The 13,644-nt window shown below is 42.9% G+C and overlaps 2 protein-coding genes across 3 annotated transcripts; both read left to right on the top strand.

Moving 5' to 3' along the window:
* Positions 1–412: 412 nt before the first annotated feature.
* Positions 413–4,248, top strand: LOC307022950 (biotinidase-like). Its single transcript, XM_079655884.1, has 6 exons — positions 413–1,170; positions 1,921–2,070; positions 2,169–2,320; positions 2,424–2,601; positions 2,673–3,257; positions 3,783–4,248. Exons 1-6 carry the CDS (start codon positions 922–924, stop codon positions 4,053–4,055), a joined length of 1,587 nt encoding a protein of 528 aa, XP_079512010.1. The 5' UTR covers positions 413–921; the 3' UTR covers positions 4,056–4,248.
* Positions 4,249–5,415: 1,167 nt separating this feature from the next.
* On the top strand, positions 5,416–13,277 carry LOC307021675 (biotinidase-like). 2 transcript variants are annotated; one of them, XM_079654021.1, is made up of 8 exons: positions 5,416–5,736; positions 8,724–8,873; positions 9,303–9,468; positions 9,914–10,119; positions 10,208–10,523; positions 12,500–12,622; positions 12,713–12,912; positions 12,982–13,277. In XM_079654021.1, the coding sequence occupies exons 1-8, from the start codon at positions 5,524–5,526 to the stop codon at positions 13,252–13,254; spliced, it is 1,647 nt and encodes a 548-aa protein (XP_079510147.1). In that variant the 5' UTR covers positions 5,416–5,523; the 3' UTR covers positions 13,255–13,277. The 2 variants fall into 2 exon arrangements, with proteins under 2 accessions (XP_079510147.1, XP_079510148.1); XM_079654022.1 differs by having other exon boundaries at positions 5,420–5,736; positions 9,303–9,454; positions 9,942–10,119.
* The last annotated feature ends 367 nt before the right edge of the window (positions 13,278–13,644 follow it).

Raw genomic sequence — 13,644 nt, 5'->3', positions numbered from 1 at the left:
CTTTCTACTGTGGATGTGTATAAATGGCTTTTTATGTATTTCTTATTTGTATTTTATCATGTTTTTACAATTACTGTCAAAAAATGCTGCTGTGACCATAGACTGTGGCTGTGACCAAAACATTTGTTCCTACTTTGATAAATAATCTATCTATCAATCTAAGTAATGTTACACTAACAACAGTCAAGAGTGTTGGATAACTTACATACAGCGAATGCCATCTGAGTCAACATCCCAATAGAGGCAACTCCATGTATTGGCAACCTCTGGGTCGTACCGAACACATAAGTGGCCGACAGGAGCAGCCCTCCGCCGGAGATGAGCCGACAGCTCCAGCAGCTCTGGAGCCTCTCGCCGGCTCCTCCAGCTGATGTTACTCCTCCTGCTGGTGCCTCCGGTGCTGTTGACATTGTACTACAGAGTGTGTGCTAAAGCTAATGCTAATACGCCCCTTTGTAAACAAACACGTAGGGAGACGTCAGACAAACGAGGACAAATAACACACGATTCCGTTCCTGAAAATGTCTTCGCATGTGTTTAAACAATGTTGTCTGCAATGTGCAAAATTAAAACCCAAGTGTTTCATGTCCTGCTCATGTTGGTTGAAGTAAGGTCGGCCATGCAAAGCGGTTCCGGGTTTTAAGGATACTACTTCCGGTCGTGTATTTTCAAAATAAAGGTTTGTTTATGTATCACCATGGATGTATAATATCACAGCTATGTTGTCGCTCATTCTGTAAAGAACAATGTATGCTTTCAGGGCAGGACCTACGGGCTGGACACGTAGCTATATATTCCAAAATGAAATGAAAGCAAAAGCTGCTGCATAAATTACGACCACATGAACGCACATGTATTGAAGACAACTATTTCGCAAGGGGAGCTTATCACCTCTAAAGCAGAACATTAAACACTTGTAGGATGCTCTTCATGTCTCTCAGGGAAGGAACCATGTTTTTGTTGTTTATTGTTTTTAGCAGTTTATCTGTATCTAAGGCTCTTGGTCAAACAGAGCCAGTTGTGGACTCCTCGTACATTGCTGCTGTGTATGAGCACAATGTCATCCTGAACCCGGACCCCCGGGTCCCCCTGTCCCGCCCTGCAGCCCTGCAGCACATGCAACGAAACCTGGATATTTACGAGCAGCAGGCTGCCAGAGCCGCTCAGCAGGTAGGCTACTGTCGAGTTAGAAGCGAGAGACATGTTTTTTCAGCCAAAATCAGATTGGTCCACTTCATAGATACAGCTTCTGTTTATCAACTAAAGAGCTGTAAGGACTAGTCGATTAGTCCGTTGACAGGAATACTATGCAAGATCTTAATCAATTGTAATCGTTTTAAGTATTCAAGCTCTTAAATATGAAGATGTCCTGCTTCTCTCCTGAGCAAATAATTAATCTATTATTCTGGAAAATATTGGACGGGTTTGAAGCCCTCATCCAGTATCCATTTCTTTCAATACTGCATGTTTAGGAGTAAAGCAGAAAACCTTTCAACATGGTATTTTATTGGCGTCCAAAAAGGGTTACTCAAAGTGACACATTTGTGAAATGCACAGACTTTGTCCTGCATGTCACAATTTTTCCTGACAGCCTAGCAAACAACACACATTTGCACTATGGTTAATTATTAACTTTGGAGTGTATTGGTCCTTGGACACTTAGTAAAGACTCATATGTCACCGGAATTGTTGTTGTTGCTATAAATTGAAGAATATTTAACAGTTAACCTAGTTGCATCATAAGCAGTGTGCACTCTGTAAAATCAGTTTCTGTTCGATAAGTGGCATAACTAAAATTGTAAGTAGTCATCATTTATACTCACATAAAAAGGAGCAAGTTTACTATCACACATGTTATGACTAGTATAGAGTAATGTGTTGCATTATATGTGTACTTTGCCTTCATCCTTCATTGGTCAGGGAGTCCAAATCCTGGTGTTTCCAGAAGATGGTATTCAGGGTTTCAACTTCAGCCGGTCGTCCATCTTTAACTACCTGGAAACCATTCCTGACCCCCAGCAGGAGAGCTGGAACCCCTGCACAGAGCCGGGGAAATACAACAACACTGAGGTGCACAATCACACACCCTGAAATGGAGAGACCACTTGTTTGCTCAGCCTCAGAGCCTCCAGTAATGCAACACAATTCACATTTGAGTTGTTTCACAGGTTCTGCAGAGGTTGAGCTGTATGGCCCGTCGTTACAACCTCTACCTGGTGGCCAACATGGCCGACCTGCAGCCCTGCCCCCTGAAGACCGACCCCTCCTCCTCTTGTCCCTCGGATGGACGCTGGCAGTTTAACACCAACGTGGTTTTCAGGTGCAGTGCAGAACTTAAAATAAAAGCAGTTCATCTGAAGTCCAGCAAGTGCACCAATGGACTATTTCCTTGTGAATGTTTCCCAGAATCTTCTTTCATACAGGTCAGATGGCCTACTGGTGGGGCGCTACCATAAGAACAACCTTTACTTTGAGGCGGCTTTTGACACGCCCCCGCAACCTGAGATCATAACGTTTGATACACCTTTTGCTGGGAGGTTTGGTCTCATCATCTGTTTTGACATCCTGTTCTACGAGCCTACAATTCACCTAGTGACGAAGGTAGACACTCAGCCAACTCCATAGTCCTCTGTTTGGTCTTCTCTTTTTCTAACATTGGCCTCTCATTTTAGGGTGTGCGTCAGCTGATCGTCCTCACAGCCTGGATGAACCAGCTTCCTCTATTGGACACAATCCAGTTCCAGCATGCGTTGAGTTTAGGTGCCAATGTCACCCTGCTGGCAGCAAACATTTGTAACGATCAAATGATCATGACAGGAAGTGGCATCTATACTCCTTTTTCTGTCAAATCCCATCACGCTCAGAAAGGAGACCCAGATGAGGGCAGGCTGCTGGTGGCCAGAGTGCCAGTCTTAGACCCTCTGTGGGCGGGGCAGAGCGTGACAGACGGGTCTACAACTAAAGACTCTGGGTTCTGTCACAAAGAGAGCTGTTTGGATTTTCCTGCTCCTGAAACCTCTTCTTCAGTTCCTCCTTCCTCCTCTGCCTCTTCTACGTCCACCTTCATCTCATCCATGATGTACGACCCATTTACTTTTGTCCTCTTGGAGGAGACAGAGGGCAAAGTACATGTGTGTAATGGCACCTTTTGCTGCCACCTGCAGTACCGGCTGATTCCACAAGGCGACAGTAAAGAGCTCTACGCATTGGGAGCATTTGGTGGAACTCACACTGTGAATGGACGCTACGCTGTGCAGGTACCAAAGGGGTTGCAAACAATCTGAAAATGTCCAAGATAATTTGGGACTTTTTGCATTTTTTTTAAATAGAAAAAAAGTATACTTTTATATTGAACTTATGTGCCGAGGGAATAGACATATAAGCGGTATTCTGGAATGTTTTGGTTAAAAGACCATTTTTCTAATTGAGGCTTTTTAACAAATCATTTAGTCTCTGGTCAAAAACCTCTTCTAAAAACAAGTTGCTTACTTTAAACACTAAATGTGCTCAAAGCCTACATTTTTGAAGCACCATAAATTATTTAGCTAGCTACCTAAATGGCACAATTTAAACTGTATCTATTTGCCACATTGGTGGATTCTTGTTTTTATGCAAAAGCATAGCTTTGTTCCTATCTGCATAACACATAATAAATTAAGCCTGAGCAAATTGCTTCTATATGATATAATGTAAATCTTACATATTTCTGGAATTTTACCAACTCTAGGTATGAATGAGAATCCTTTTAGATATTTTAATATCTTAATGTATTTCTGTTGCAGGTGTGTGCTCTCATCCGCTGTGCAGGGTTGGACACCAGTTCCTGTGGACAGGAAGTAGAAGAAGCTGAGTCTAAAATGGACTTCCAGTTGGAGGGGAGGTTTGGGTCTAGATATGTGTACCCATCAATTTTGGCCAGCAAGTTTGTCCTGGAGCAGCCAAAACATTTTGAAACAGCTCCAGATGGCACAGTGACCATGAAACACTCAAACATGACCGGTGGGCTGGTCACTGCCTGTCTGTACGGACGGATGTATCACCTGGACAATGAATGAACTGTTTTGGAACCGATGTAGAGGGGAAACATATCAAACACATTTTAATACTGAATCATAAAAAAAAATGTCTAACAAACACTTGTTTAGCTTGTGCACATTTAATCTTTTGACACACATTACTGCATCAGTTTCGGACATCCATTTCTGATGTGGTGGGATGTAGCATTCAAAATAAAAATATGTACAGTCAGTCCAGAAATTCCGTTTCATCCCTTCCTAAACAAATAAATATGTATCACATGGCTTTAGATTTCGGAGGCCACCTTGAATTCTTGTTTGGATTGGCTACTCTTAGCAATAGAGGTAGCAGCAGGTTGGATCGCCTGACTTTCTTACCACTTGTTTGTTTGTTGACGTTTGTGATAAAACATCTGCTTGCACTCGGTTCTGATTTGTGTCCTGTGGCAGCATCAGCTGGAAAGCCTATTATTTGGAAAGACCTTCCAACCTCTGGTTTATAAAAGCTCTCTTTCCCACAATGGCCAGCAAAGCAAAGTAGTAGATCACATGAGGATTTTAGTATACCAGAATTCATAAAGGCAAACCTTCCTTCTATCTAGAAGACAGTTTTTAAAAGCTTAAAAAATGCTGCTTAAAGCAATTGTGCATGTTTCTTGTCCCCCACTCACTCCTTTAGGTACTGTAGTTGCTCCAGATTTTGGAGAAGATTAGGACTATTTTATTTCAACAAGAGCTTTAAACTCTTTAAAATGTGTTAATATGATATTTTAACCTGCATAAAGCTTGATGCGAGCCATTCACTTTGTTTCCTGCCACTGGCAGTCCTCCAGGGATTCTAAGCAAACATTAATGGTTCAGTATCTTGCCCAATGATACATTCAGGGGTTAAATTGGGCCAGGGCTGTCCGGGGCTAAGCCCCGGCACATAGGACGATGCTCTGACGTCATCATTCTCGCAAATTTGTCATATATAAAAAACTATATGTTAAACCTTTTTTCGTTCTTAATATATTAGGTTCGATATGTTAAAATAGCAGATCTCTGTGACCGGATATAGTTTTTTGGCTTAGTGAACGTGTGTCTCTGCTCTGATCGGCTCCGATCAGAAGCTGCAGCATTTGATACAGATAATGGAGCAGATAATGCTTTATCAAATCATGAGATCTACATATCAAATCCCAATTTAACCCCTGGATAAATTGATATATTGACTTCAGGAGATTAAACTTCTAATCATCTGATTGGTTGTACATTATGTAAAGGTATGGAAAAAAAACATAGAGCAGCACAAAGTACAAGAGTGAATGTGTTCCCAGATTTATACGGTAAACATAACGGATTGGTTCATTCGCCTCTGACAAATACAAATGTGCAAATATAAATGTTCTTTATCTCTGTTTACCTCAGCCTTATATTAGACATTGAACCCTCTCTATCGAAATAATAACCTGTCGGTCTGGTGTACACCCTTTGTTCATGTCAGGAACATTTGAAGATTGGAACAATGCTTTTAATCATTGTCATCAGTTTTTCTTTTTTAACAGTAGTCGTTCAAATGGAGCCCAACGTGGACTCCTCGTACGTTGCTGCTGTTTATGAGCACACCGTCATCCAGACTGGTGACCCTCGTATCCCTGTTTCCCGCTCTGATGCCCTGAGGAACATGCAGAAAAACCTGGATATCTACGAGGTGCAGGCTGCCAAAGCCACCAAACAGGTATGTTGGATAGAACAGTGATACATGTTTTGTTGCTGTCTTCCGTGAAAGTAAGTAAATTGTCCTGCGTGTCATAATTGTTCATTTTTAATTCAAGCTTTCCACTATGTTTGTTATTTTTTTCTTTTTATCTATTTTTAAAAATAAAAAACAAGTGCTATTTCAATTCTGCGAAAATATTTAAATGAAATGCAAACAATCTGTGTTCAGAAACTATGCCTTTTAAAAGCCATGAGCACTGAAAAGTTATGAAATCACAATTTTTTAAGAATTTAAAACTAAAAATTCTGAATACATTTTTTACGGTTTCTTTTTCAGATGACAGGACAGTCAGTATGAGGAAAAAAGTGTTTTTTGAACATTAAAGCATTTAAACATGTTCTAGTAGAAACTATATCTTGTAGTTTATATTTCAACAGATCCTAACCGAAGACCACCAACTTAAAGAATCAGTTTCTGCTTGATCAGGGCCATACATTACTACAAGGTAGGCCTACTGTCAGGATTATATTAAATAAAAAGGACATTCTTTAAATCATGATAGTAGGGTACTTACAAAGACAGACATGTATTGTAAACTGAGTCATCAGGAGTGGTTCTGTTTCTCTGTATAACTAAGGAATAAAATCAATAAATGGGCCATTCTATCGAATTGGACCAAAGTCAGGTTGGAAATGTTTTGAAATGTTGTATGTTTTTTTCCCAAAACTTTGTCCATATATATTTTGTACCATGTCTAAATTACACATGTAAGAACAGTACATTTGTATATCGTATTTTCAGACTGTATTTGGAATGTTCTTCCTCTACCAAAAATGGTCACTACCGAAACATAGAACACACACTGTAGTAGACAAGTATTATATTAACCTGTTAGGATTGTTTTACCTTCCCTTATCTAAATAGTATTTTAACAAATATTTATCGAGCGTTTTCACAATGAAATTAATATAAGTGAATTTTTTATCAAATTTCAAAGTTCAATTTATACAATTCATAAAAATCATAATGCAAACTTTCTTTGTAAAATGCATAATACTGATCATATTGATTCCAGAGTTGATGATTGTTGAAATTGAAAATACATTAAACCAATCAGTATCATATCATTTTAGTTGATGAATCAATATACTTGTGTTGCACACTAAACACAGTCTTCAACGCTCACTTATTGACGCCGCAATACTATTATTAGCGAATGTTTAAATGACCAATAGATATTATAAGAAGATTGTAAAACTAACTTCAGAAAACGACAGGACGTGCCTTGGACCCGCCCCCGTCGTCGCTAAGCCAATAGGAGAAAACTACGGATGATAAATACGTCACGTCTCTTTTCCAGCCATCCATCACGGAGGGAGCACACTCGGGCCGTTTCTCAATCGCGAGGATACTGGCTTGGTAGTCGCATACTTCCAAGTCACTTCCTTCAGAAACGAAGCAAGTATACTTCCAAGCCACGGCTTCGGAAAACAAAGAAGAATGGAACAGGCTTACAAGTGTGCCACTCTCTCTAACGGTTTCAACATAAACTGTACCGAAAATAAATACCTCACGATGTCTATCTAATTATGAACTTGCTTTACTTTCACGGAACACATTTTTGGTGATAACAAATGCAACAAAGTAACATATTTACCAACACATGTTCTACGCCACTACATACTTACATTTAAATGTGTGCTGTTCTGCGTCGGTTCAGCAATTCTCCGCAAGGGTTTTTGAAATTGGTCCGTGCGCAAAGCATTGTGGGGATTTGAAGGACGTGAAGTCTACCCATGTGCAGCCTCGAAATTACCCCCAAACCAAGGACGTGGCCTCGTTGGAATTCCAAGTATGCTGGAGATTGGAACAGTCCTTCGGCGGCACTCGATGACGTAGTATCCTTGAAATATTGGCTTGGAAGCCAGTTTCCTCGCGATTGAGAAACGGTCTCGGGCTGAGTCACTAGGTGTTTCTCAATGTAGAGGACGCTTACTTGGTAGCACATGTCTTCCGAGCCAGAAGCGAGGCAAGAATCCTTCCTAGCCTCGGAAAGCGAAGAATTGTGGAACAGGTTTGCAGGTGTGCGTCATATGCGAGGCCCCGCCTTAAATGGAGCGCGATTTCCGCCAAAGATTTGGAAATGAGTCGGTGCGCAACGCATTGTGGGGATTTTAAGGCCACGGAGTCTACTCATGTGCAGCCTAGAAATTTCCCGCTACGAAGTACGTCGGCCTCGGTAGAATTCCATAGCTGCATCTCACTTCGGTTAAATGGATTCCTTGCGTCCCTCACTTGCGTCGTTTCCCTGCGACTAGTCCCTCCCACCAGGGAAGCATGGAGAGACGCAAGGAAACCACGAGAAGCAGGGAAATTAGTTTTAAGAGCAATGGGACGTCGTTTCCTCCGGAGCGTCACGTGAAGCGACGTCCGTTTGTGATGACGCCGCACAGCTGATCGCCTGACAGCAGCCAGATCGGTAAATGCGCTGCATCGTCCAATCAGTGAGCGATACACAATAAGGGGGCGGGGCGAGTGTCTGAAGATTTCACCGGAGGATGGTCTGGTAGTTCCTCGATTACCGCTCCTCCGTTATCACTCCTCGATCCTTGGTCCTCCGGCAAAAATAAGACAGACAAATCAACTTCCGGTGATACCGAGCCCGAGGAGCGAGGAAATGAAAAATAAGAGAAGTGAGACAAACCCCAAGTATGCTGGACATTGGAACAGTCCTTCGGCAGCACTCGATGATGTAGTATGCTGGAGCAGACTTCCTCACATTGAGAAACACCCACCCACTGCAAATTCATTGTATCATTGTTTAATTAAACGCTGTTGACTTGTAAATAAACTTCCTGGACTCTTTTAAGCTAATCCTAACTCAGAGCTAAAATTCCCTACATAACTCACATAAAGAAGCACATGTACTGTCACACAGTTCATGATTACAGTAGAGTAATAGGTTGTTTCATCTCTTTACTTTCCCCCAATCTTCACTTGGTCAGGGTGTCCAAATCCTGGTGTTTCCAGAAGATGGTATTCAGGGTTTCAACTTCAGCCGGTTGTCCATCTTTAACTACCTGGAAACCATTCCTGACCCCCAGGAGGAGAGCTGGAACCCCTGCACAGAGCCGGGGAAATACAACAACACTGAGGTGCACAATCACACTTTCAGATCTGATGTTATGAACAAGATTCTTAAGATGCCTTCACACATTCAGCGGCAACACATATCTGATCGGGCTGTACCGTTGTGTTCCTATGGAGAGGGGTGCCGCCAGCCTAGCGGTGGGTTCAAAGTTACACATATTTAAACATAGTCCTCAAATGCCACTGATCATTTTGACGTACAACTGTATTAAATGGCACTGACAAGCAGGGGATGTTGCCATATAAACAAAAGTAACTAGCTGTTTTTTCACTACAAGGATGTGTGCCCTACCTTGCGGTGAGCAAAGAACACATCACATGTAATTTGGAGGCAGCTTAACACAGTACTCTGACATGGAGTCACCCAAGAGCCTTAAGTGATGCAACAGTTATTATGAGAATAAAAACCACATTTAATTGTGTTTGTTTCGCAGGTTCTCCAGAGGTTGAGCTGTATAGCCCGTCGTTACAACCTCTACCTCGTGGCCAACATGGCCGACCTGCAGCCCTGCCCCCTGAAGACTGATCCCTCCTCCTCTTGTCCCCCTGATGGACATTGGCAGTTCAACACCAACGTGGTTTTCAGGTGCAGTGCAAAATGTAAAGGGATGGTCAGATTTTTCAGCAGTTATCTCTTTCTGTTTTACAACAGTCATTATCAATGCTCTGTTCCCATCAAATATAGTTTTTTGACAAAAACTGTAATTTTACCTTTGAGAAACACAGGGGTTGCTGACTAACATTTCTTTGATCAGTTAGTTAATTTGTATTATTGAGTGACTTTGATGAATCTGTACCAACACTTTAAAACACCAAAGTTGGGTGATAACGCAAACAATTTAGCCCAACCAGGCAGCGGTTGACAATCAACTCCCACTTCTGCAAGTGAAATGATTACAAAATTACAAAAATGCAAAATGAATGGCTTCTGTTTCCTGTTTAAAGCATTGTCTGAGGCTAGTGTAAAGTGGTAATAATAGATTAAATAAAAAGTTTAGATTAGCTGTAGTCCAACAAGTGCACCAATACGTAACTTTCTAATTAGCCTTTCCACACAATCTTCTTCCGCACAGTTCAGATGGCCTGCTGGTGGCCCGATACCATAAACAAAACCTCTACTTTGAAGAATCCTTTGACATGCCGCCGCAACCTGAGATCATAACGTTTGATACACCTTTTGCTGGGAGGTTTGGTCTCATCACCTGTTTTGATATCCTGTTCTACAAGCCTACAATTGAACTGGTCGAGAAGGTAGAAAAACAGCCACTCATTTTCTGTACCCAACGCTACAGTTCTCTTTGGTCTGCTCTCTTTCTGACAAGGGCCTCCTCTCTTTCAGGGTGTGCATCAGCTGATCTACCCCACAGGCTGGCTCAACTCGCTCCCTTTGCTGGACTCAGTTCAGTTCCAGAGTGCATTTAGCTTAGGTGCTAAGGTCACCCTGCTTGCGGCAAACCTTCGTAAAGAAAACGTCCCCCTTACCCATGGATACAAGACAATGACAGGAAGTGGCATCTACACTCCTTATTCTGCTACGTACCACCACGCCCAGAAAGGAGACCCAGAGGAGGGCATGCTGCTGGTGGCCAGGGTGCCAGTCTTAGACCCACTGTGGGCGGGGCAGAGTGTGGACACAGAGGAGGGGTTAGTTGGGGGTGAGTCCACATCATCTACACTTAAGGAATCTGTTTGGATCACCCTCCTCAGAATAATTAGAATCAGAATACCTTTATTCGTCCCACCGAGGGGGACATTTACATTTGTTACGGCAATTAAAGAGCCAAAGATAGCTTAATGTTAATTAAGAAGCATGCATACAAATATTAAAGGTAAAAGTAGGAATTACACAATTTACAATTAAAAAAAATACACAACCAGTCCCAGTAACGGTTATAGCCAGGTGAAAGTATTAAAGGTGGAAGTATATATTGCACAGCTATTTACGGTATATCAAAGTCAAAGTCAACTTTATAGTCAATCTTTCAGTTTGTGTGTACAGACAGAGAGATTTAAATACTGTTTCCAGCAATCCCGAATATAAAAACAAATATGTTTGCAAATATGTATATATATACAAAGAATCAACGACACATTTTTACATGTGCACACATTAAGACCTAAATAAAAATACAACAATCAATATACAAAATAACAGTCACTTCAATATTTGAGAATGTACATTAGTGCAAAATTGTACATATAGAATGTGCAAAATATTTGTGCAAGATTGTCCATAGCAGCGTAAAAAGTGTCTGAGTGTGTGGGGAGTTATAGTCCAGTGGGGGCAGGGGGGAGGGAGGGGAGGGAGAGGAGAGAGGGGAGAGAGTTCAGCCTCCTGACAGCCTGTTGGAAAAAACAGTTTTTTAGTCGGGTGGTGCTCGACATCAGGCTGCGGAACCTCATCCCTGAGGGCAGGAGGGTGAAGAGGCAGGTGGAGGGATGGAGGGTGAAGAGGCAGGTGGAGGGATGGAGGGTGAAGAGGCAGGTGGAGGGATGGAGGGATGGAGGGTGAAGAGGCAGGTGGAGGGATGGAGGGATGGAGGGTGAAGAGGCAGGTGGAGGGATGGGTGGGGTCACCAGCAATGCTGAGTGCTTTGCGGTTGTTGTAGAGGTCCAGGAGTGATAGGAGTGAAGCATCGATGATCCTCTCAGCAGTGTTCACAATGCGCTGCAGGGCCTTGCGGTTGGATGCTGTTCAGCTTCCAAGGGGATGCAGCTGCTGAGGATGCTCTCGATGGCGCCTCGGTAGAAGGAGAGCATGATGAGGAGGGGGGGGGGGGGGGGGGGGGCTCCTGCTCTCTTCAGTTTTCGGACGAAGTATAGGCGCTGCTGGTCTGTCTTGGCGATTGACGTGGTGTTGTTACTCCAGGAGAGGTCCCCGGTGATGTTCATCAGGAATTTGGTGCTGCTCCACCTGCTCCACAGCAGCACCACGATGGTCAGTGGGTGGGGGTGTTGGGTCTCGGTTCTCCTGAAGTCGACAACAATCTCCTTTGTTTTCTCCACATTGAGAAAGGGATTGTTGTCTAAGCACCACGTGGCCAGCTGGTTCACCTCCCTCCTGTAGTTGGTCTCCTCGTTGTTGCTGATGAGACCCACCACGGTTGTGTCAACCGCAAACTTGATGAAGTGGTTGGAGCTGTGGGTGGGTGTGCAGTCGTGGGTCAGCAGGGTGAAGAGCAGGGGGCTGAGCACACATCCTTGGGGGGCCCCCGTACTCAGTGTGATGGTGCCTGATGTGTTGTTGCTGACCTGTACAGATTGGGGTCTGGAAGCGAGGAAGTCCAGCAAATTGCAGAGAAAGGGGCTGAGGCCCAGGTTTGCTAGTTTACAAACCAGCTGCTGGATGATGGTATTGAACGCTGAGCTAAAGTTTATGAACAGCATCCTAACATAAGAGTTGTTTTGTGTCCAGGTGGGAGAGGGCTGGGTGGAGAGCAGAGGAGATTGCATCCTCAGTGGACTGCTTCGCTCGATATCCTATTGAAACGGATCCAGGGAGGGAGGGAGGGAGGGAGGGTGGATCTTATTTGCTTCATGACGAGCCGCTCAAAGCACTTCATGATGGGGGAAGTCAGCGCTACTGGGCACTAGTCATTGAAGCAGGAAAGTGATGACTTCTTCGGTACAGGTATGATGGTGGTTACCTTGAAGCATGAGGGAACAACAGCCTGGCTCAGGGAGATGTTGAAGATGTCTGTGAGGATATCTGTGAGCTCAGCTGCGCAGTCCTTTGAACCAGGAATGTTGTCAGGTATGTATATATATATATCGTAAATAGCTGTGCTATTTATATATATATGTATATATATACATATATATATTGCACATCTTTTCCATACAGCTCCTGAAACCTTTAACTCATCCGTGACATACGACCCACTTACATTTGTCCCCTTGAGGGAGACAGAGGGCCAAGTCAATGTGTGTAATGACAAATTTTGCTGCAACCTCCAGTACCGGCGGATACAACAGGGTGACAGTAAAGAGCTCTACGCATTGGGAGCATTTGCTGGAAAACACAACGGAATCTACTTCATCCAGGTATACACTTGAAAAAATTAATTGTAATATTTTAAACTGCCTCTTCTAAAATGCATTATTATGTTGCAGGTGTGTGCACTCCTCCGCTGTGCAGGGTTGGACCCCAGTTCCTGTGGACAGAAAGTACAAGAGGCTGAGTCTAAATTTGACTTTGTTTTGGAAGGGAGGTTTGGTTCCAGATATGTGTATCCATCAGTTTTGGCCAGCAGGTTTGTCCTGGAGCGGCCGAAGCAACTGGAAACAGCTCCAGATGGCACAGTGACCATGACACACTCAAACATGACCGGTGGGCTGGTCACTGCCTGTCTGTACGGACGAATGTATCACCTGGACAATGAATAAAATGACAGACTCTGTAACATGAACTTGCTTTTTGTCAATTTGAAAAAAGGGCTAAAGAGTTGCAGATTTATGGACAATCTAACACTTAATAGAAAATAATTGTACAACCATAACATTCGTAACTGGAGGTATGTAAGTCCATACAATACATCAAGGTACCTCTTGTCGTGTTTGTGTTGTATTTTTTCTTTAAATAGGGGTTATGATGTTAATCAGATGTGCAATCTCAACATTCCTCATGATGATGGTTAGCTTCAAAATATAATAGAAGGCATGTTATGCTGATTAAGAGCGACCACTTGACTCAACAGCAAGAGAATATTGATATGAAAATACACTGACAGCTAAGGTTTCACATAGTTAAGATGATCCTGTGGCTTGGATATGAAG

This window comes from Notothenia rossii (assembly GCF_949606895.1).
Source record: "Notothenia rossii genome assembly, chromosome: 10".
Taxonomy (NCBI): Eukaryota; Metazoa; Chordata; class Actinopteri; order Perciformes; family Nototheniidae; genus Notothenia; species Notothenia rossii.
This window is presented reverse-complemented; position numbering and strand designations above follow the sequence as displayed.

What these genes read in the sequence shown, in the direction of transcription:
- LOC307022950 (XM_079655884.1), top strand. Translation starts at nt 922, where the DNA reads ATGCTCTTCATGTCTCTCAGGGAAGGAACCATGTTTTTGTTGTTTATT. An exon ending in GGAAATACAACAACACTGAG is followed by an intron (nt 2,071 to 2,168) that starts GTGCACAATCAC and finishes GTTGTTTCACAG; the next exon opens with GTTCTGCAGAGGTTGAGCTG. An exon ending in CAATTCACCTAGTGACGAAG is followed by an intron (nt 2,602 to 2,672) that starts GTAGACACTCAG and finishes CTCTCATTTTAG; the next exon opens with GGTGTGCGTCAGCTGATCGT.
- LOC307021675 (XM_079654021.1), top strand. Translation starts at nt 5,524, where the DNA reads ATGCTTTTAATCATTGTCATCAGTTTTTCTTTTTTAACAGTAGTCGTT. An exon ending in CAATTGAACTGGTCGAGAAG is followed by an intron (nt 10,120 to 10,207) that starts GTAGAAAAACAG and finishes CCTCTCTTTCAG; the next exon opens with GGTGTGCATCAGCTGATCTA. An exon ending in ACGGAATCTACTTCATCCAG is followed by an intron (nt 12,913 to 12,981) that starts GTATACACTTGA and finishes ATTATGTTGCAG; the next exon opens with GTGTGTGCACTCCTCCGCTG.